General features: G+C 40.9%; 1 protein-coding gene across 1 annotated transcript; it reads right to left on the minus strand.

Annotated features, from left to right (window-relative positions):
• Positions 1 to 739: 739 nt before the first annotated feature.
• On the minus strand, positions 740 to 23,109 carry APBB1IP (amyloid beta precursor protein binding family B member 1 interacting protein). The gene is made up of 11 exons (XM_078872594.1): positions 22,780 to 23,109; positions 18,755 to 18,832; positions 16,616 to 16,775; positions 12,737 to 12,858; positions 10,753 to 10,818; positions 9,356 to 9,499; positions 7,271 to 7,381; positions 6,751 to 6,849; positions 5,773 to 5,878; positions 5,542 to 5,651; positions 740 to 1,771 (listed from the first exon to the last, which is right to left on the minus strand). Exons 1-11 carry the CDS (start codon positions 23,107 to 23,109, stop codon positions 740 to 742), a joined length of 2,358 nt encoding a protein of 785 aa, XP_078728720.1.
• Positions 23,110 to 24,911: the final 1,802 nt, after the last annotated feature.

Here is a 24,911-nt window from a genome sequence, read left to right on the forward strand (position 1 = left end):
GGATAATTTTTATCACAAATGTGCGAATACCATTTTTATCTGAGATTTTATTGACGTTAGAAGATTAGGTATTATGAGAGATAAACAGATGCACATGTAAGAATTTGTCATAGCTGGTGATGAAAACGCACTGACACTGTGTGTTATGCTGTAACACTTGATTTCTAAGTAAATTGTATGCTACATTTCTTGAAATTCAAGCAAGAAGTATTTTAATGATATTCTTTACAACAAAGAAACTCTGATCTCTGTTTTCATTACCAACATTTTCATTATTTAAATACAATGTCGAGGATGATGTGCAATTTTAAAAGTGTTTTCAGCATTGCAGTGAGCATATATCTTCCAAGAATGAGTCTGTATACGAAATGATAAAACATTGTTTTTTTAAGTGACTGGAGTTTTCAATAAAATATGAGCATCCCTTTTCATATTCAAATAATACTTTGTATTAAAAAAGAAAATATCATGATGGTGCAGCAGAGAAATGTTCCAATTGATTGGAGAAATTGGGTAATTTACTAATTTCAACATTGAAAACGGTTAATTACATACACAATTTTGTGCACTGAAGTAATCCTGCACCAACAGTTCTCAATCTCACGTAATGGGGGTGAGACTCAAAATTAGATTTGATGTTAGTTTCTATGAGGTTAGGTTGTGTACGCTAACTCTTAAAATTGCAATCAGCGATTAGTTTGCCAACTTGCTGTTAATTAATGGACATATATATCAGGGATTAACCTGTACCATGAAAACTCGGAGGTGGGAAGCCAGGCTTTGGAGGAATGGGTCGTGGAGGTGACAGCGTCAACACTGATGGTCCTGTTGCTCCATCCCCAGCGTTTTGTGCCAGTTGTTTCTTTCTAAGAGTGTTTGCAAGATCATCTAGGAAGTTGGGCTTGGGTGGAGGGATGGGATTGACAGGTGTTTTTTTGAGGACCACATTACTAGGGTTAACTGCTTTTACATGCATGGTTGAACTCGATGTAACTGGTGATGGTGGCGGTGGCGGCGGCGGCGGTGGTGGTGGTACTGCAGCACCAGGAGGGGCTGAGATGGACACATCTGGCATGCTGGGTTGAGCTGAGGGTAAGGAATTGTGGGCTCTCGGTGCTTGATGTATTGTGCCAACTTTGTTATGGAGCTGTGGAGCACATGGGATTTGGGGAGGCTGTGGTGCCTTGCCAGCTGGTGGATGTGGTTTTGGAAAAGAAGGAAGTGTAGGAGCATTGCAAGGGGGTGGAGGTGGCAGTGCCATTTCTTGTGGAGGGTAATATTTTGGTGGTGGAGGAAGGAAAGATGGAGGAGGTGGCATAAACTCTTCAGGCGGGGGTGGTGGTGGAAAGTCATCTGCCATCATCGTGCCTTGCACCTGTTCTATGTCGCTGCTTGAAAGGCGGCTCGATTTGCGTTGTGGCACTGATGGAGGTTTCTTTGCTCTGACTGCCACAACAACTCCGCTCGCCGGATTGGCACTCATTCTAGCTGCCGGTGCTGGCCTGCTTTGAGGTATTGCTGCTGGAGGAGGTGGGGGAGGAAAGGTGTCAGGTGGAGGAGGAGGAAACCCAACACATGGAGGAGGAGGTGGAGAAGAAACATCATCTGGCTTGATAATGGGCCGAGTTTGTGGCGCTGGGCCTTGGACCTTGGTTTGCACAAAAGATTCAGGAGGAGGAGGAAAGGACATTTCTGCTCCTGCTGTGTCCGAGTTCTCCAGAGCACCAGGTGGTGGAGGGAGTGGCAGGAATACATCATCCAGTTGATTCTCCTGCAAAAATTTGGCACGCACATTTTGGTCAGGCAATAATGGTAACACTCTTAGGTTTTTTCGGTAAAGTCACGTAGGTAAAAAAATAATAAAAATAAAATATTAATTGAAAATAAATCAATTGATTTATTTTCATTTATTATTGCAGTCACGAAAGCTTCAAATCTAGAAATATTGGTTATTACAGTCACACTTAAAATAAACAAATTATGACTGTCATCTCCTATGGCAATGCAAATAGCAGCACTCTTTGGGAAGTAAGGGTGGTTGTTCTACACAGAAGTGGCCCCCATCATAAAGATGTGCAATTGGCATCGATGAATCAAAACTGACAATGGAAACTAATGTAGCCCCATTTTGTAATTGAATACAGAGACACTTTAACTTGGCTGTATGAGGTCAGTAATTTTCAATACATATGTAGTATTTACATAAATGTCACACATCAACTAATTTTTGGGTGTCAAGTTGATCGGTTACTTTCAGGACATCACATTCATATGTGTATGCTAGATACAAATTAATTACTGTGTACATAATTCCTGATCGTAAACATATGTATAGGATATTCGATCGGGGATGCGTTCCTGAAAGGTGCAATGAATATCGAAACGATGTAAATCAAAGCAATTTACAGGGTAGGCAGAGGCCAAGGCAGAGGTGACGGATATGATAAAGGATGGATGATGCTGTCAACCATGTAGGTGTGGGTTGAGGGAACTCAAATCAGGTAGTGGTATTAATTAAGTAATGACATGTGGGTGGTAACTGGAGTACCTGGCGAAAACCTGAGCTTGTGAGGGGGCAACGCTCGATCCCATAAATATGGAACTGGTTTGGGTCCACATTTACTGTTCTGCATTCTCATGGCAAGCCAGGAAGGGAGTTTCCCAATACTTATTTGATCCACCAACCCTCGTCTCTACAGTGTTGGATTATATGCGTTGCTAGCCACCACCACCAAGCGAATATTTAAAAACATATGTTAGGATGTACATATTTTTAATATGTGAGCTGTACTTTTAATTTGTTTCATTGCTTAAATACACATCAATATCAAATTATGACCCAGATATATGGCAAACTGACAATGAAGGCAAAATATCTTAAATCATTGTTAATTACCGGCCTCCATAATCATTGTGCAGAATTTGTTTATAAATGTACCATTATGTAAGCAAAATCAGTGGAGCATGGTGACATAGTGGTTGGTGCATTTTGCTCTGAAAATGGCAACTTGGGTTCATTTCTTGGCCATGGCAAACAATGGTGATGAGTAATACCTGAGCCGGTCTTAACCATCCTGCACTGACGAACGTGGTGGAATATGGTAAAAATAAAAATCACCTTCATGACAGACAGTGTGTGGGGAGACCTTCGTCCAGCAATGGATGACATACAGTTGTAACTAATGAAGCAAACATAGTCACCATGTTTCACCATTATCAAATTCTGTCAGGATGTTTGATAATATGTGATGATTCGTGAGTGTTTGCACGTGGAAGACAGGGTCGCCTCGTGATAAATGATGTTCATAAGAGGCAAATCAATTGTGGCTCTCTGGAAATCTTCAGCTACTGATATTATGATACCCGTTAAAAAATATTTTCAACAATGGAAACACCAGGCCATTTCCCAAAGAAGCTCGTGTTACATAACACGAAATATGTTTTATGTAAATGTTTTTTGTCGTCAACTTGCAATGCGAGTTGAAACGCTTGAGCAGACAAGACGTATGAATCATTGATGTCAGTAACATTTTTGGGCTGTATAAAGGTTAACCCATTACCATTTATGTAACACCTTTCATTGCACCAGAAAAGCACCCAACCAATGGGCAAATTCATATTGGAAGGAATGTCCAAAACACTTTGTCACAAAGGCATATGATTGTTTTGTATAGGAACATTTACCCAACATATGAATCTGTACCCCTGTACATCAACAGACAATAAAGTGACATGTACACTAGGGATAGAAAAACTTATTTGAATACAAATATTTTGTTCTCAAAAAGGGAGAGAAAAAAAATGTTGCCATGTAAAATCCTATATCTATAGCCATAGAGTGTAGTAGAATATTTTTTAATCTTGATTTGACGTTTTCGTGACTGCAGGAATCCATACTCTTTGGTTCTTTTGGTAAAGTCACGTTGCTTGTGTGGCGATCGAAACGTTGTGATATATTATTGTTTCTACCTACGTGACTTTACCGAAAGAACCAAAGAATATTTTCAGTAAAAAAAAAATACTGGATCCTAAGCCATAAAACCCATATTGCTCTAAATACTAATGGACACTGAATTTTATTGTAGAGACACTTTTATGACTCCATCAACACAGAAACTAAGTAGGTTACCAGCTGCCACCAATGAGTGTGCTCTTAGTCACAGAGTGTTTATTTTGTGTTTGTTTAACCTTCGATGAACCGCAATGACTTATGGCTTATATCAGGTGACACTATACTTGATTTACAGGTTACAACACCAGTGGCAATATCAGTCACATTTAACATGACAAGGCTCAAATCGAAACTGAATAACATGTTATTCCATACACTGAATTCTTTATGCCCGTGCATTATGCAGGATTAGCAGCATCAGACGCTGTCGCCTCGACAGACCTGGTTTTCACCTGAAGACGGCTGCTTGCGTTGTGGCCGAAACGTCGTGAGAATTATTTTATTATGTTTTATTTTTATTATTTTATTACTTCCCTTCTACGTGACTTTACCGAAAGAACCAAGAAGATGTTATTCAGTGTTGGAAATGCTAATAGCGTTCACTCTAAATGAAACTACACTGCGATTCGATTTGACATTATTGCAAGCATTACTTTCTAGCGTACGTGTACGTGCATGCATAGAATAACACCGCCCAACTCCTCGTTGTAAATGCAAGGTCAACAATATTCTCTTTCGCTTACAACTGGGTTCCATGTTTGTGTTGGAATTTCGTTTTTATTATTCATGATACACTATAAAAAAAATTGTGCACAGATACATTGATTTTAATGCTCTGAATATATAAATTAATTGCCTGCATTTGAAAATCCAGATGCGATGCACTACTGTGTTGTTTGTCACTTGATAAACGTGCCAACATACAGAGGGAACACTGATTCGCAAGAGCAGCAGTGCATGGTGTGATTTTGATTATTCTATGAAGCATTAATCTGCCCACTCTTCACTGGCTCTTGTAATCTATCCATGGGCCTTTTCCCCAGTAACATGCTGTGGCCTCTTGTATCTCTACAAAAAATTCATCTCTTTGGTTACCTGGCATCCTAAAAAAATGAGGTTATGACCCGTGGTGCCAACGGTTTTTATAATCCGTGGGCATACTCACAAAGACAAAGATCCCCCATATAGCTTTAACAGACTGTTGGGGTAAGTGCTGTTAGCGAGCACCTATGAAGATCAGCACGGCACACGAGGGGGTGGGTGGCCAGCACCACGTCCAGCCGCCTTTGTCTCCCTAGTGATGATGTTTACACATCGCACCAGGTACTCATTTATCCAGACCTCGGGGAGGCCCAGGACCGGTTCAGAAAATCATCACTGATGTTGGCCGTGAGCGGGAATCGAACCCGGGTAGTCAGGTTCGTAGCGCAGACCGTTAACCGTTGCACTATCGCTCTCTACTGAACATATACACACTCGTATACACACATGCACACAAAAATGCATCCACACCAAAGATTAGCTGCGTAACCGGGACATATATCCATAGCAATGGCCTAACGCACGCACACACACATGACCGCACTGACCCGGTGGACTTGCGTGAGCTCGGTGCCTCGTTTCCAAGCCTCGGAGAAGATGGCGCTGACGGTGTTGGTGCTGCGCACTCCTTTCGATGTCGGGCTGTCGGCCACCACACCTACACAGCACAGTCACCCGCGTGTCACGAAGAACTTTGTAGGTGATGAGTTTGTTCTTTGCAACTCAGGCTTCTATGTATTTACGTGTGTCTTGCTGTGGCTTAACTGGCTTGTCCGTACCTGGTGTAGGCTCTGGTGTTTTGACAACCAAGTTGGCCAGGGTGGGCCAGCCCTCGCCCGCCTTCCTGTTCGCCTCCTTGAAGTTGTCATAGAGATACTTGCCATACTGTATGAGAAGAGGATGAAGGAACAGCTCCTTAACCACTTTCAAAAGAAAATGAACTAACTTCTGCTTCCAGTAAATAACTGCTGAATTGTATTGTATGTTGGACTTCTTTCGCACCGTATGTAGCCAACCGAACTAATCGGAGGTATTCAATAAGTACAGCAAGTGTTTGTGAAAGCATCAACAGATGATGTTTATAAAAAAAAAGGTTGAAAAAGTCCTATTCTATGCATTTAATAGCACTTTAATAATTGAAGACAGCATTTATTTTGTATGAAGTTATTATGTGAACAAATGGATAGTTAATGTTAACATTTATTTCTTTCTTTATGATATAAGGGGTATGTCGGTGCTAAAATGTCTTGCTGAGCAGCAGTTAATTTGTGTTGCTCAGTGAATGTTCTCTTTGCCCACGCTTGTTTGTTTTCTTCCACAGGTCACATTTTCATCCACTGTGCTACGAAGTTATTGAGCATTCTCGCTCTTCACCATCGAGCCACATTTCACTCCTTTTTGTTTTTTTTTATCAAACTGAAACGTTTAGGAGCATAAACCATCACGCGAACTCCGGTCATCCTTGCAGCAGCTTTTGGCCAGCCATTGAACAAAGACGTTTATCGCATCGCACGCTTTTAAATGTGCTTCTGCGGCCGTCTGAAAGCTCTTCTCTACGATCTTAGGAAGCCACTGGAGCTATTCACTTTTAAAACTAGATTGAAAACTCATTTATTTTTTAACAGCTTTTTGTGTTTAGTTTATTGTCCTTCCCCCACACCTCCGATTAGCATGGTTGACTATGTACGGTGCAAAAGAAGTTTAACAAACATACTTATGTTAATTCTGAGCGTCACAACAAAGTATGGTGATGGTACCTTGGCAATGCGGATGCCAGTGACCCACTGATGAAGGCTTCGTGCATCATCGCAACACAGGTACTTGATATACTGCGACTTCTTCTGAATCTGAGGGTGCTGGGGAGAATCATCACGTATGATGTAAAAATGAGAAATGTTCCTCATAATATAATATTTGCATATTTCAAAGAAAAAAAGGTTTAAATTTAACAGAATTTGTTCATTCAGCCTATGTGATTGTGATATATAGGGGTCATTAGAAAAAAAGTGTGGTTTCAAAGAAATATGTAACTCATTGAATCATAGTGTCTATTCATTTAGACAATATGGCAATCAATATGCACCTCACTTTGGAGTGCTGTTCTTTACAAGTTATGAGCGCAGTGATTAAACGTGAAATTTATCAATATAAATAACGATCCTGTTGCTCCCACGTGTACTTTGAACATCTAGGAAAACTGTACCCTATTACATTCTTTATATCTTACTCTCAATACAGATTGACATTCACTGTGCATTATCACATTCCGGTAAGTACCTTCAGCGCGAAGCAGCAGTCTGTTGGTGCTTTGTACTTGTTCTTGTAGTCCACGCAGTAGTACACATTGAGATTCTCAAACTGGATGAAGCAGGTGAGGTCCCGCAGGGTCTGACAACATACAGTGTGATATGTGACATTCAAAAGGTTGCATATGCTGTATTACATACAGTATATAGTGCTGCATTTTTAACTAATGCAGGCTTTTCTAAAAAAGTATTTCTAAAAAAGACAAAGGAAAGACGTCACGGATCAACCAACACAGTACGAGAATAACTAATGCTGTCCTCTACCTTTGAACATCATTGTGCATAACAGACTCTATGAAAGGGTATTTTTGGTAGTAAGTAGCAATTGATATCATTAAAAGCTCGTACGCAGTATGGTTCCGTTTGTTGCTTGTTAGGGTAGTCAGTACATCTGTAGTGGCATGGTTCAACATGATTGCCACTACCTATAGCCGGCAATACTAGCTTGTGCCAGTAGGGAGCGGAAGGGAGGCTGAACCTGCTGGATAATGATGACGGGCCATTGGCCCGAGGCAATCCCTGGGGGGAGCATCGTGACAAACGGTCGGGACCCCAGACCCCAGGAAGGGGGCTGGGGGATGATGTCATTCTCCAGGCCCTTGGAGATGGTCCTGGAAAGAAGGCGTGGCTAGGGGCGGAGTGAGCCGGGACCCTGTATATAAGCCAGGTCCCTGAGCGGTCCCGGCAGTCATCGTCAGACCGAAGAGCCTCACCTAGAGCCCTGAAGAGAAGAGCCCAATGGGCAGAGCCGAACCCCTGGCTAGGGTCGGCTCGAGCTCGTACCAGTGAGAGCTCCAGTTTATAACTAGTGAAGACTCAAGCCCCAGCAGTGTAGGCGTAGTGATAGCCAGTAAGAGGCGAGCTAGCCTAGAGGGACTCCCTCCATAGAGTATCGAGTAAAAGGGGCCGTTACCCCTTTGTGTTGTAGTCTGGTGTTGTAATGAACGTGTTGCCTCAGAGTAAGCTTCCTCCAGTTTATTACCCACTACACATCCTTAACTTTAATATACAATCTGGTATCATTTCATGGAAATGTGTTATAATTGATGACATAGACAGGTACTTTTCTACTTTACCGAGTGTTAACACCCCCAGCGTTTAACAGTACTGCTTTTTTGTATTTGGATTCTCAACCAACATCGGTTTAGGTCGAGGTACACCGATTGTTTTCTTGCACAGGTCGACGTTAACCAATTTCTCTTGTAGCTCCGTTTTCTTGCACAGGTCGACGTTGACCAATTTCTCTTGTAGCCCCGCCCACCACCCCCACGTTCCATTCCCTGGTTACCACATTCAGATAAGCCCCTCCCCCCTTAACTTGTATTTAAAGGCTGGTCTTTTGGAATTTTCCTCACTTGATGCAGTAATTTTAGCTGTGATGGTCCCACCTGATGACGGAGACTTGTGTTGCCTCCGAAACGTCGTGATTTATTATTTTATTTCCATTATTCCTTTTATTTTTACATACGTGACTTTACCGAAAAAACCTAAGAGTATAGAAGGTGGGTGGGCAGGTAGTCCAACAAGAGTGCTAATGCCATGGCGTATGACTGATCTCACACAGCTGAGATCCTGTGTTTGTATCTGGGCAGCCATCTATGACCACACCTGTGTGCTCAAGTGTATTGTATTAATTTGACGGTACCAGCCCTGTTACTAATGATAGCTCAAAAAAAATCTATCCTACTGGTCTTTGTTATTCAATTTCAGCTTATTTCAGTTTCTGAGAATTAAACGTTTCAGTTTGATCGAATGCGACAAACGTTGTTTGAATGGTGTGCCTTAAAAGTGTGCAGACAGTGTCAAGGAAATTTGAAGGCATGGCAGTTCAATTCTTTCATCTGGGGGTCATTTTATGTATATACATTGTATTTGCACTGCTAGAATAAAAACATGGAAATGTGTTCATCTCATTATATGGGAGAAAATAAAAGCAAAACAAGGAGAAGACATTTTTGTTTACAGATTTCCTACAGCTACCGTGAAAGCCGGTTAACCAAACTGTCATCGTTCACAGGGCATGATGTCGCATCACAGCACCATGGGGCCCACTCACCTTGGTCTTGCCCTTGGGCACAAAGTAGATTCCAGAGGCTCGAAGCAGAAAGTAGCGCCGCTTCCATGACTTTTTGCCATCTTCCTTGAGGAAAAGCTCTCCTTCCAGCTCAGGTACAGCCACTGAGGTCCCACAGAAACATTCCTGCCCATTGGCAGCATGAGCAGGGAGGTAGGAAGGAAGAGAGGGAGCAGAAGGACCGGAGGTGAGGCAAGGTGGGAGAGGGATGATCTGGTGCTGTTCGCAATCAGACAATTGCTTCTTCACGTGGGAACTTCTAAAACTCACGTTCGTAAAAATAATTATCATTCTGTGGTGGTGAGTACATACATAATCTTAACTGGAAATGTCCCTTCGTAGTTAAGTTGATGGGAAAAAAATAAGTATTTTTATGCATTGGTCAATATAGCAAATACAATGTATGAATTAGTTTATTTTATTAGTTATAGAACAAGCAATAAGAAGTAATACATATTTTGCAAGGGAGGCATAGATACTCTTACATTGGCTGAACCTTTCGTAAAATGACTCATCGATCAATGCCCGTTTTTCTTTAAACTTTGGATTTATGATATAAACTGGGACATGATAGTTCACATAAATTACAACATTCTAAAATCACAATTTAATGGAAGCTGCTATGCTTTCTGAAACTCTTTCATGGTGGATCACTGATGGATACTAATAATAACAGCCCTGAATTATTATGCACAGCTACAATGGAATTCATGGAGAGATTAAAGGTCTAAATGAAAGAAAACTGTTTCTGCTACTTGTTAGCTTTCATAGCATTAATTAATAATCAATGTAAATATTACAAGAACGTTGCATAAATGCAGTTCGCAGATATGCAGTCCTGACATTCTTCTCGAGTTCCTAACTTTAATCCCAGTGACGAGAGATTATTGCACATGAGCAGCCTCTCAAATATCCAACTGACCCGTGCACTTGGTGGGCGTCCCCTAAGTCAATGCAGGCTACAATAAGCACATAATCGTCCACTTGTGGCCCCGTGCTCGGTATTACGCAGCTGGGTGTAGTGCTGAACACACCATCAACACGTGTGTTGAACCATGATGTAGTGAATTTTCCGTGACCAAATCACCCTAAATGCAATTGACCTTGTTGGATTTCAAAAGAAAGGCAGGGCTCAGACTGGTTGGTACTTGGATGGATGAGCACCAGAGTTTGCCAGGTGTTTTAGAGGCATGGCAGTGCTTGGTGTCACCCCACTAATGTGGGTTTTATCTGGCTTCTCTGGTCAAACAATCCAATGCAAGACACTCCTGAAATAGTCTTGAGACTCATTATGATTTTCGTTGGTAATTATTATTACATGCCACAGATGTCAAGGTGTACATAATGCTCCATGCAGGTTGCAGCCATTCAATACAAACCTCCAGGAGCGATTCCTTATCCCTGTCCTTCACATCCTTAGCTTCTTTGTTTCCCAGCAGATAATTCTGAAAAGTGTAAACAATTGATAGAAAACGTATTGCACAGATGTCATAGCATCTTAGCCATTCTGTGTTTGAAATGTGTGTTTAAAATAAACTATAAACTATTTTTATTTTACCAGGTAAGGCCCACTGAAATAGATAGCTTTTTTCAGAAGCGACTTGGCCACACATGATAGCCCAACAAAGTGGCTTATCATGTGGAAATTTATAGCAGCCAAATACTCTATTTATTGCTGAGATGCACCGTTGAGATGCTGCATTATTTCATTCATTAAACATAAACAATATCGATAATAATAAAAATGTACAGCCCTTTATCAATCTACTACTGGATGAAGGTCTCCCCATTGTTGTGTTATTAGTCATGGGGGTTGTTTGTCCATATTTCACCATGGTGCTCAGCGTGAGTTGGTGAAGGAGGTAGCGAGGGCCAGTGCAAGTTCAGTTATCACTCCCCGGGCACATAGCTGGCTCGTTGCGTTCCTCACGCACTGCACTAACCTCTGCACCACCACTCCAACCCTTGCACCAGATGCATCAACGTTGTGTATGTTTGTAGCGCACGGCAAATTAAAATTTTGCATAAGCGGGAAGGCATGACATTTTAAGTACAGTAGTTGTGTTGGAAATACGTGATATAAATTTTCTAGCGTTGCATTCATGATTTTGTTTGTCTTAGAAAATGTACTCTTGTTATATATATATTTTTTCTAATTTTGTGTAATTCTGCTGTGTTGCAGTGTAATTAGCAGGCTTGGATCAAAATTGGAAGACTGAGAATTCAAATTCCAGCTGGAGGTTGAGACAGGGCCCAATGGTGGCTCCTGGCTTGATTGTTGGGGAGCTATAAACTATGCCTCACGTTATGACATCTCACTGGACGAGTGCAGTTTGATTAATTGACAAATTAAATGTGTAAGCAACGTGTAGTAATGCATTAGACATGGGCACCAAGCATTGGTTCTACTGGGACACTGCACAGACTGCACATGGTTGCCTGGTGAAGAAAGCGCCGATGAAGATGCCGCCATTGTTGCCAGATAATTCACTTGTGCACATCACAGGTGAAGGTAGGAAAGCCCGAGGCAAAGTTAACATTGTCCATAAACTGGGGTCGTGAACAACCGCGGACACAGCTAATCACTCAACTGTGCTATATAAAATAGGCACCACTTTGTGGGAAGTCAACAGTGATCGTCCCACGGAATGGCTCTCGTCACAGCAAAATGGGATAGCAATAGCTGGCTCTCTCCATCCAACGGAGGTAAGTAAGCATTTCACTAATTATCATTTATCATGAAGATATATATTATTATTTTACATTAAAAGTATATAAAAAATATCCTATAATCGATTAAGTTTTATAAGAAGGTGGTGTTGATTACGAAGTTGGCGATTATTATTCGATTTTTAGTATGGCTATGATCGAGGGAATTTTGGGGAAGGCATGGATTTAAATACCAACAGGCCCGGGTGTTTTTCAGACCAACAGATGTTGAAATGTATTCAGAGATGTGGTTTAAGCTGTGGTAACCGATGTACAGTTCATATAACCTCTGTGAGGTATTCGGGAATTCAGAAAAATCGCACACAGTTCACTAGTGTTTTCTTTTTCAGTTCCGTGACCTGTAAATCTCAAGAGGGTTGTCATAATTTAAACACATTTTTATGTAGCCCAAATGAGCCTTAACGGTAAGACTTTAGAATGTAAAAATTATATGACAGAGAGTCATATTATACTATATCTAAAACAGTTGTACAACATTCCTTGAAACCATGTTCCATTTTCTAGACGATTATCTACAGTAAGCATGTATGCATGGTCAACTTATTTACGCACCGTACTAAACCAACCGCTCTAATCGGAGATGCCGGGGAAGGACAACAAACTGAAACAGATATTCAGGCCATGCTGGTGCACCTGTGGGTTTTTAAAGAGAGCGTTCTTTTCCCTGCGCTCCACGAAGGTGAGCCCATTCTGTGTATCGCGGGTCCACGTCACCAGGTTTTGCACCAGGTTCTCGTGGTCTTCGTAGAACCGCTCTGAAAAGCCACGTCACGCAAACACACTCGGTTTAACACTTCGGCTTTCACGGCCAACATTAATAACGAAACATGTTTTTGGCTTAGATCGCATAAATATAAATGCGTCGTTAACCCACCACCACCCGACATAGCCAATTAGTAAGGTTTGTCACGTAAACAAAACGTGCCAAGTAGTTGCTACTTTAGCACACCAGTGTGTTGAGTAAACCCACAACATTTACAATTTGAGTATGAAGTTTCGCTGGTGAATTCAACCAGCTTCACAGGCGATTTGCCAGAATTAACTGGCAGAATGAACTTATTCAACTTCAGAACACACACTAAACTATTGACCTCAATCCCTTAACCAGGAACTTGGGTGTCCGTAAATGTTTTAAAATCACGAGTTAAGACTTATTTTTCCAGTATAACGTTTATTATCTCATTTAGGTTTGCCTTTTTTTGTCTTCATTGTCAATTTTCAGTTTTAAATACACATTATCTCCATTTTAGAAATGTTTCTAAGACTTTTTGTTTTCCTAAAAGTTGCCGATTTAAAGTGTTTGTACAGATATGTTTGCAAAGTACCTAGAAACAACTTGTTGTGAAACCCACTGTCAACTTGATTCATTATTTTTATTAACAACTGCACAGTGCCATTGAATTGGCTGCTCGTAATAACATGTGAATTCATCGTCAAACGTTGGCTCCTCATCATCATCACGATCCATGGGCAGGGAGCATGTAGGTGTCCACTTCACATTTCGTAATTTGTTTCCACTTTCCCCTGTCTTGTGCCAATATGCTCAAGTAGTGCCACATCTTTCTGGCACCAATCTCTCATGTCATCAAACCATTCTCTGTTAGGTCTTCCTCTCTTTCCGGTTCCTTCCATTTCTTCAAACAACACACTTTTTAAATTTCAATGTTGTTTTCCTACATATGTGTCCAAATAGTGCCAGTTTCCTTCTCATCACTGCTTGCATCATCAGGTTGTCTTCTTCTATGTGCAACCTTTTTTTACTTCTACGTTGGTCACTCTTTGGGTCCAGCTTAGATGCGATATCGTTATGTAGCAATACATTTTGAATGCCAATATCTTATCTCTGCCAGTAATTTTTAAAACCTGACCAACTACTGTAGTAAATTACACATGCCATTCAGTAACTTCAGAAAATTGTACAGTGTTCTTGAAATGTGTACCAAAGTAAATATCAGGCAGGTGATATAATCTGAAGGTGTGAAGGGAAAAGTCATTCCCTTTGGGCAAAATGTCATTACACAGTCGCTCACCACATGAGCATGGCTCTGGATTTCCCAGCTGACCTCGGACTCCACTCATCTCCAGTAAAGTATCCAATAGCGAAAGCATCCACATGGGTAATTGAATAGTAGCTGTGCACCAGTGCATGAGTAACGTATCTGTTGGCCACGCTCGGCATCAATATATTTAATAATATGATGGCACTTGGTTTGATTAGCTCAATACAGCCTAACATGACCATTTTGGGTTTCCGCACAATCAAACACACATAAGCCGTGCTGAGAGTTCTCTTGGGAGGGTATATTGTGATGATGGCGTTGAATACATTGGAATGCGATGTGTTCCTGTCTCAGATACTTTGAGCAATTGGCTTGTCCTGTTGTTGGTGATTGGTGATCGACGTGCTGTGCATCAGTGCAGTAAGTGCAGACCATGTAATCAGTTCCTCCGAGAAATGCTCTGCTGCACAAGAAATAATAACCACGATTTAAATCATTACCTACTATAATCACCCAGAAATGTCTGTCCGTCCCGCGCGTGACGTCACTCCACATGAGGCCCACCCCCCGCGTGACGTCATTCCACATGATGCCCACCCCCCCTCATTAATATTCATAAGTGGGTGGATTTTTACACTAACGCAGAGGAAGGTTGAGCTGAATTTAATAATTTATCACGCAAAGTCGCTTCAAATATGACGTTTCTTTACAGAAAGTGACGGTAAAAAATAAATCTACGCAGCACAGTGCTACATCCGTGCGTGACGTCACTGCAAAAGAGCCCCCACCCCTTCATTAATATTCATGCCCGCGTGGAAATTTACACTAACGCACAAGAAGGACGAGCACTCCACATGCCGCACCCCTCCCCTCATTAATAATCATGAGCGGGTGACGTCACTCCACATGCCGCACCCCTCCACAATAACCATGAGGGGTGACTTCACTCCACATGCCGCACCCCTCCCCAATAACCATTAGCGGGTGACGTCACTCCACATGGGGCACCCCCCCCCCCCCCCTCATTAATAGTCATGAGCTGAACAATTTTTCTATTGAATATTTCAGATTTACTGCAATATACACTCGTCCTTGGACGGGCATAAAGGCCAGTTCATGTATATTATGCCTATAAAAAAATGGTGCACATCTTGCCAGTTATTGTTTAATATAAAACATGTAATGCAATTGACATACTGTATTTTGAAGTGCTTCCACGTTCTATTTTTCTAAAGCAAATAACATTGCAATGTTATCGTACCGTAACTCACAAAAATCGGGTGTATTTGTTCACATCACACAAATCATTAAGTGTGCGAATGACTGATTTGCTACCGCTTTGAGAAGATGTGTTGTGGTCTTTAAAGTATATGCTCATGTTGAGTGGGCCCAGGTTAGGCAACACAGAGTGTCTATCTAATATCGGAAGGAAGAGTTTTCCAGACGGCTGCAGAAGCGCATCATGAAAATGCGCGATGCAGTGACCGTCCTTGTTTGATGGCTAGCGAAAATCCACTGCGAAGATGACTGGTGTCATCTTCGCAGGTATTGTGCTTCATTTGTGGCAAGCACTTTGTGTATAGCTAATGGAGGTAAAAGGCAGCAAGCTGTGTTATTCAATGTCCTTCCACTCTAGCCTCATTACAGCCGCGCTGCTAAATCACAGCTAAAACAAAAACTTTAATGATTTTCAGAGAGTTTGTACCCTTGAGATTTCGCTGTAAAGAGAGCATTACTCGTTTCCTTTCATTTGTGTAGACAAAGTGAAACAATGCATTTAGAGAGCTCTCTTGTGAAGACAAGCCAATGGGCCTCGTTAAAGCTATTCTTTGCCACACCATGCAGAAAAGCTTTCTGCAATCATACATAACAATAAGCAATAAGGGTTGTTGCCGCGGTGTAATTATGAGCACACTGGACTTTCAGTCCAGAGGTCGCTAAATTGATGGGATCTCATCGTGTAGTAGTTGAAGGAATGTGGAAAGTTTCTACAATACCTTCACCTATTTGCCCACCCAGTAGTATAACTGGGTTCAACCACGGTTAAGTGATCGGTGTGGTGGAGTAAAGTGTGGATACTCCCACCTCTGGCCAGTATGGAAGAATCGCCCAAACCTCTAGCCCGGCACTCGAGAGCTTTCTCTAATTGGAGGCCTTTCCACCAGCAGTGGCGTGATCGACAAATTGCAGGGCTGTGCATTTCTCTCTTACCTTGACATATAAATATGGTTGTAATTGACATGTCAAAATTATGTAACGAACAATGTAATTCATATGTTTGTATGTTATACTGCATTGTTAAACCTCATGTGGCAATAAGGCCAATGCATTTTCTGGGATGAAAATTTATACTGTGTTGAGGCCATCTAGCATCTCAAGTCATGTACAATTTGACTTATATTCTCCACATGTGATGTGGCATCTCAAGTCATGGCACATTTTAACTCTCCTGAGCATTGTCCCACTCCCGTTCCATAATGTGTACGTTCTGTGAACCCTCGGCTGTCCTTACCCATGTCCAGATCAGGGTTGGTCTCCACCAGGCACCAGTCTGGGCTGTTGGTGCTGTGTGTCTTTTCACGGAGGTTGTCCATCACCTCGCGCACTGACTGCTGCTCTTCCACCATCAGGTTCTTGGAACTTGTGTCCACAAGGCCAATTCGGATCACCAGCTGCAACAAAAGGATGAAGATATCCTATTCATATTTATCGACTGTTGAGGCAAGTGCTATTGAAACCAGCATGGCACGTGAAGGGATAGTGTAACCATTACTACCTATGGCTGGGAACCATTAATTGATTATTACATTCTGAACCTGGTACTCAAGTTAGAGGAAAGCTCATCAGAGGCCCAAATAGCACTTGCCACTGATGGTATCCATGGCCTGGAATTAAAGCCAGGTTGCCAGGTTAACTGGACCACAACTCCCCAGCTACACACACATGCATGGATACACAGGTGCATCCAAATAATTTCAACAGGTACGTCAAAACGCTAGCACTTGAGATATTTAGATATGTATAAAAACACACAAAATAAGTAAAAAACACACGTATGCTATAGAAGAGTTGTAGCTCTAAGAGATCAAATAGAACCATAGCACATGATATATACATCATTAGTAAGATCGTGGATAAATTTCATTCAGATCTCTAAAGAGAATTTCAATTCGACAGGTAAGCATTGATTGCTCAGATGCGGAGGATAACAATCCAGATATTGCACCTTAGGAAGTAACCACTGCTTTTCACAGTTTGAAACAAGTGAAATCTCCTGGACCAAATGTAATATCTGTCATAATTATCAAAGTAACAGGATTAGCTTTTGAAACTAATTTAGAAGACCTATTTACCAAATGTTTGCACAGGAATTGAATGCCACAATCATGGAATGATGCCTCAACCATTCTTATATTCAACGAGGATGATAAAACTGACTTGAGGAACAACAAACACATCAAGCTCTTATCACACAAACAACCACGTGAGCAAGCTGAATTTAGGAAAGACGTTTCCACCGTCGACCATATACGCACTATCCATCAAGTCCTAGAAAAGACAAATTAATATCAAGTGGATTTTAGATATGTTATGAGTAGGCTTATTATTCATGGACAACTGAAGAAGGAATACATTAAGAAGCTTGCCCATTGTTGCAACTGCCAAGCCGGGAGATATGATCAAACCAACAACTCCTGGATTGCAAGTCCAGCGTGCTATGCATTACACACGTGGCATTATCCCTCTTTTACATGGACAATCGTGGGGAATGATTGGCAGTAATATAAGGTAAACCGGCAAGGTGGAATACAAGACGTTTCCCTTCAATACATTTGTTCAACAAACATTTACTCAAGACATACGGCAAGGCTATTGCAGCATATGGGCAGACATGAGAATACCAGGAATACAAAAATACATATCGTGAGCAAGTGGAATTAAGAAAAATCTATATTGGTCCCAACCAATATTTATTCATTGATATTTTTTATGTAAAAGGCTGCAGTGTGGGGTGGGATTTGCCTTAATAAAACAAATGGATAATGGATTGCGTTTGTTTTGCTCAGCAGGCAGGAACACGTGTCACCGCACCTGCACGAGTAACGCACGCGGATCGCATGGCTCACATTTCATTTGCATGCAGCGCTGTTAAAATGTTACAATTTTTTTACGAAAATGGGTTTCTTATTGACATTCAAATTTCAGTTTTGTGTTAACATATATTCGCTAAATTTGTATAATTTTGGAATGCACTTTCATCCGTTTTACGTGGCATTTTTTCAATTTAATTTGCAATTTTGAAGACTAAATGTTTTATACTTAAGCTTCCATGTCATCCAACGGTTTAATGATTCACTATATCATGTGCCAGATGTAGGGAAACTTGCTGATCTGGCTTCACAGCGTAAAGTATATGCACTTGAGTAAATTATTATCATGGACTAACCTTAAATTTCCACTTCAGATTTTTTAACCAATGTTCTATTTCAAATGTTGAATTGATACTCTTTTTATGAACTTTGATTACACCGTTTGCATTGTTTGTTTTCAAACTGGTGAAAATGTAACTATTCAATTAAAGCTACACCATAAATAACTTTTATTGATTCGTTGTTTAATTGGCTTAAATAGAGAACACTGTATAACTCACCTTCCGAACTTGTGCCTCCTTCATCTTCTGTAAAGCAATACGGATCTTTTCAGCTTTTATTCTTGCTGCCTTCTCCTCCTACAAACACACAAAATGCAACTCCCTCATTCGGTGCTCCTGCCAACAACAAAGACAAAGATCCCCCGAATAGCCAACACAGCCTGTTGGGGAAAGTGCCATTAGTGGGCACCTATCATGGTTAAGACCACGTCCGACTGCCTTTGCCTCTCAAGTGCTGATGTTTTTACATAACACACAAGGTACCCATTTAAGGCTGAGTCGACCTAGTAGAGGGGTCCAGGACTGCTTCAGATATTCGGCAGTGATGTTGGCCATGTGTGGCAATTGAACCCGGGTCACCTAATTTATAGCACACTGTGCTAATAACTGCACTACTGCTCCCACCCAACCATGCACGTATTAATACAGCACATTGATTCAGGAAGGTGCTCTCCTGTATGTATAATATCATTGTTATTCAACAGTAGTTGATGAGTGTGTAAAATAATATTAGCTTGCATGCATGTCTTGCCAAGACTTTCAACCCTATCTTAATAATTATGTATTTGGAACATGCTTTCTAAGCATGAAATTGTGTTCTTGCAAATCGTACATGCAGGACTCCTGATGAAACAGGCTGTATTTCATGCTGGATTATATGAATATCTCTTGTTAGGACTATCAGTAATGGGTTAATATTTGCTGCATGCACATTAATTATGCCAGTAATACTGGTGTCCTTAAGCAAGTATAGTCTGTGTCTGTAAGCATCATTTTAGAGATCTTAGCATATTTGCCAACGAATGTTTATAACTTTTGGTTGACAATGCATACTTATGCTAAGGGATTTTTATCTGCTAGAACAAGTCTTGAACGAAGCATTTTTTTGAGCAGTGATGGTGTTGAACGGACTTATTATCACCAAAATAAGTGTTCTGCTTAATCACCATATGAACAACAAAACAATCTATGTTATACTTGTCACAAAACAACTTCCACATTAATACAATGCACCTTTGAAATGTTAAGCAAATTGGGCACCTATCTAACAAGTCGACATGCATTGCAGTTTCATGCACTTGAGGATCACAAGCAAGGTTCTAGAATGGGTATCAGTGGAGAGGAGCTCCTTAGGCTTGTACTCAGGTCACCTCCGAGAGCAGCTGGGCAGGTTTTCCGGCCATCTGATGCAACAGCAACGAGGTTTCGCTATCCAGGAAGCTTAACTTCACTTGCACAAACATTTGTGGGAAGCCGTTTTACAACAAAGCGCACATGAGAAAGCAGTTTTTACAGCAGTGTATTACATGCGTTAAGTTGAACAGTTAAACGCTGTACACATTTAATCGGGGAACAATGAATGCATCAACTCATCACTCTAAAATAATTACATTCCTCATAGGTTTACATGTAATACATATCTAAATTAATTATGTGATTAAAAGTCGCTCAAAAATAGTTCAGAGACAAATTTGCATAACGTATTTTCTCGTAAAAAAGATGGGGATACTGATACAGCAGTTCCTCAATATTTGTAAATATGAAATGCACGCTACCCATCATAGTCACTTATATTGATTCCACAATCTTGCATGTCGTCATGCGAAACAAAATTGTGATGCACGTTGGGCATACGCTACTCTTATTTTGCACTGGAGCACTGCCGTGTGGCATCTGTGGCTGAATGCCTTCACTGGAAAATTTTTATTTTAATCGTGAAGGGACTTCCTAACACAATTCATTTTAATTTTACAATAAAAAGAATGCACTGTAGATTAAGCAGACTTGATGGAATTGCAACTAACGCAAATCAAAATGCAAAACATAATCCCATTAGCAGCATGCTTACACAATGTCTGAATGTGGAATCATATGAGAGCAGGGCAAGTGCATTAGAATGCACACGCACACTTTTCATCAACATAAATGTGCCAACAGCCCGGTCTCTTCTTCAAACCAAAACAAAGGGAACATGTAAATCAATGACATTTGTCCATCTCGTAATACATTTGCATCAGCGCGGATGAAGTTCTTCAACTATAGGTCCCCATGCAATGTTGTTAGTGACTTAAAAGACCGATTCTTGAACTGCAACCCCTGCCACACTACATGCTCGCAGCGTACACGTACAACCCGGCAGCAGAGGAAGGCCGGGCTGTTTCACACAAAGTTTGTGACACTTTTTTTTGTCCTTATTTTTTTCTCCTACGCCATCGTCGACATAAAGAAGTTACAGCACGAATGAGAAATTTTTGAAAGTTTCCCGTAAGATCTTATACGGAAAACTCATTTCTTTAGAAGTGTATAGCTGAGTAACGAGGAGAACAATATTACAAAGAGTGCTGGTGCAATATATATCCTTGATCAACTCCATTGCTGATTTCAACACTGACAGATTGATCACCGTCATACTGGCCTGTGGCCCTCAGTCTTTCGTGATTGGATAAAATCAGACTGATTAGGGTTCTTTGGCAGTCAATCCTTTCTAGTGTTAAAGAAAGGCCCTTCCTTCTGACCAGATCAAATGCTTTGGCGAGATCTATGAAGGACACGTAGAGAGAAGTTTTACAGGTAGGAACAACAGTTCCACACTGCCCACCAGGGATTATGTCTGTCGTGCATAGCCCCTCCCAAACATGTACGCTCCCGGATTGGTTGAAGTGCGTCACGTGACCGCGAGCTTTCTGTCGTGCACGAATGCGCTGACCAACCAAGTTCCTACCTGCCCACTCCGAAGGAACGTGTTTTTCTGATAATTTTCTTGCGAATGTCGGAAGCCACTCTGACTTTGTGGGTACATTCTTTCAACGTGAACCTGTGGCCTCTCGATAGAGCTTTGCAAAGGCCCTCTTGAAATAACTCAGAAATCGGTGCAGTTATGATAATTAACATGATAAAACACAATTGGATTCCTAGCTTTAAGTACTAGTTTTATTCAAAATGTGTGTGTGCGGTATGCTCTATTAACTATACATTGCACATTTGAGATTTTAACCGAGTCTTTGTTCTCTTATCTCCCACCTTCATGGCAGAGATCCATGATCACCATTATCTCAATTTGAGCAATTGCTTCAGAATTGATTTCTTCAGAGAAACAACCAGACCTTAACACCACTTTGAATGATTCATGCACCCACTAAAAAGAAACAAACCATATTGCTCTTACCAAAAACTAGTAGCTCATACCCCACGTACAGTTTTTATTTTGTTTACTATTGTAGTTCATACTCTTGCCTTTTTAAACCAATAAATCAATATATTAATGTATTTATCTTTTAAAAAATATTAAAGTACTTTTCAGTCAGTAGCTATGATTGTAATAATGCATTATCAGAACAAATATGGGATTATAAATAGACAAACACACTAAATAGCCAAGGTAAATGTTCGAGTCTTTTTGCTCGTTTTTTCCCAAATGTTTAACCATAAGTTTTGATCTTCAAACTCTCATCAGCAAAGACAGTTAAACATACTGCTGGTTAGCTATGTTATTTACAAGAGCACACCACCAACACGGGTCCCAAGTCAACACAGAGCGTAATAATGTATACAAATCCATTATGCATTGTTCTCTGAATACTTCACCTTTGATAATTAATAATAATACTAAATAAATTTCGATTTAAAGCTTTCGTGACTGCAGGGATTCATCTTCTTGGTTCTTTCGGTAAAGTCACGTAGAAGGGAAATAATAAAATAATAAAAATAAAACATAATAAAATGCATTTCTCACGACGTTTCGGCCACAACGCAAGCAGCCGTCCTCAGGTGAAGACGCTGTCTTTCAGACAGCCCTGTTCTTCACCTGAGGACGGCTGCTTGCGTTGTGGCCGAAACGTCGTGAGAATTGTATTTTATTATGTTTTATTTTTATTATTTTATTATTTCCCTTCTACGTGACTTTACCGAAAGAACCAAGAAGATTAAAACTAAATAAATAAAGCAATATCTGTTATTACGCTATGCGTAGGCTGGAAAACGTCAAAATGTAATGCTCAAACACACTGCCTCTACAAGCACTGTACCTCGGTAAGATTCTCATCTTCGGGCTTGGGGGTGGAAGGTGGAGGTTCAGGAATCGTGGAGGAAGGCAGCTCGTGGCTGGGCTGTGGACTTCCTGACCCAGGGGCCACAGGTGTCAGGGCCTTGCTCAAGGGTGCAGCAGTCCTCTGCTCCTGCTTTGGGGGTGACTTTGCGACTAGCTGTGCGTATAGATGCGAAGGTGACTGTGCAGGTGGCTGGTCTGTGACAGTTGGGCAGCTGGCAGGCTCTTGGCTCAGAACATCTCCCATGGTCATCTGACTGAGCTCTTCCTCCATGGAGCAAAGGTCTGCCATGAGGGTGTCCAGACCCATGCTGTCGTTCAGCATGTCTGTGTGTCAGAGTTTGAAATGCTGTTATCACGGTGGCAATGTTCAACAATGTTTAAACTGGGTCCAATTTTTTTTTAAATGTAATACTAGCTTTACTACCCGGCTTCGCCCGGGACTTGGATTATTGTCAAGGATTAATTTCATATTCCCTTATATTTAACTGAAAACCCCTGAAAAACATTGATGCTTGCAAGAAAGAAAAAAGCCGAAACAAATCAATTTAACTAAATCGGATGTTTTTCACTCAAGGAAATTCAACCTTAACCCACTTATACGTAAGGTCGATCGGAAACTCGGGAAGGGAAGGAATGACGTGCGAGCTGAAAATAGTCGCGTTTTCTTAGAAATTCCAGACAGCGTAAGCTGTGCAAATTTCATGACGTCAGAGCTCTGGGTTCGAGAGTTTTTGCTGCTTCACACAAACAGATGTATTTTCTGCTTTATATTTAAGAGCGAGTTGACAATAGTCGCGTTGACTTAGAAAATCGAGACAGCCATGCGGCGCATTTGTGCGGGATACACGGCCTACGCTGAGGGTTTGGGGGGGGGGATGCGTGACGTCAGCAGGCACACTGCGTGACGCTGCCGCATGTGGGTGACATAACAGAGATGTGACGTCACCGCTCACTTGCGTGCAAAATATATCCATTATTGCGCCCCCCCCCCCTGCCCCCAAAAATTCAAAAGTCTATTTTTATACTTTTTGCATTGTGTACAGTCTGGAAGCTATCCACATGCCCAATTTCAAGTTTGTTGCATGTCGGGAAGTATGCTAAACATTTTGAACAGACTCACATATTCACACATTTCCCTTTTATATATATAGATGATGATAAAGATATACTTCAGGAAATATTAAAGCATTTGCGACAATATAAATCAGAGTTGTGCGACATCCGACATCAATATTAATTTAGAAAGCGATAAGCATTTTCTGAGCTACTATGTTTTCAACTGCTGTAATTTATCTATTGCATTACTGCACTTTGTCACTTTTGTAGTACCCCCTAGTATACCAAGATAATAATGTGCTGACATGTGTGATCTATACCATAACTGCCATTGTAATTTAACTTTTTTTAACAAGCGTGTGAACACAAACATTGTGCTGTTTTCCACCCTTTGTATAGTTAATGCACAGTACTGAAAAAGGTAGCTATCCTGTATTGGAAGGAATATGTAAACAAAAAGTAAATAGAAAAATAACTTTTTTTGCAGTAATGATGCTTATTCGTTTATATGTATTAAAACAATATTTGATGATTAATGCATAGATCTGGTTAACAAATGTTTATATCGACATTGAATATGTATCTGGTGTAAATCATACCATCTAAGTTAATGGTGGGCCAATCATTGAGCTTGGCAGCAGGCTGGCTAATGGTTGTGTCAGATGCAATTCCTCTGTCAATGTCCTGTGGAGAAAGCAATGAACATGTTAAGATTACCTTGGTCATTTTAAAAATACAGAAATGTATTCTGCAGTTGTGTATCGTGCCCCCCACTGTAATATACTGTATTAATTTGGCACGAAAAAAAACACACCAGCATTACTACAGTCCTGAGTATTTCTGTTCCGCACTGTAGTTCTAAGATGTTTTGCTATGTGCATTGATAGCATATATGCTATCTTCATATATAATATATTGAGTTCACGGACAGTATATGACTTCTAGAGCAATCATAGATGGAATTATTTTAAATATGGCCACTGGGCAGCCGTTTTCCAGACTGACGTGACAATAAAGCCTTCCAATGTGCAACTGGCTTATTTCTAATGTTTG

The sequence above is a fragment of the Lampetra fluviatilis genome, chromosome 1, assembly GCF_964198595.1.
Source record: "Lampetra fluviatilis chromosome 1, kcLamFluv1.1, whole genome shotgun sequence".
Classification (NCBI taxonomy): Eukaryota; Metazoa; Chordata; class Hyperoartia; order Petromyzontiformes; family Petromyzontidae; genus Lampetra; species Lampetra fluviatilis.

Excerpts from the sequence above, each read along its gene's own strand:
- APBB1IP (XM_078872594.1), bottom strand. The coding sequence starts at position 23,109 with ATGGGTCTGGACACCCTCATGGCAGACCTTTGCTCCATGGAGGAAGAG. Across the intron at positions 10,819-12,736 it reads CTCTCTTTAAAAACCCACAG|AATTATCTGCTGGGAAACAA; the intron begins GTGCACCAGCAT and ends TACACTTTTCAG. Across the intron at positions 5,652-5,772 it reads AACACCAGAGCCTACACCAG|GTGTGGTGGCCGACAGCCCG; the intron begins GTACGGACAAGC and ends TGTGCTGTGTAG.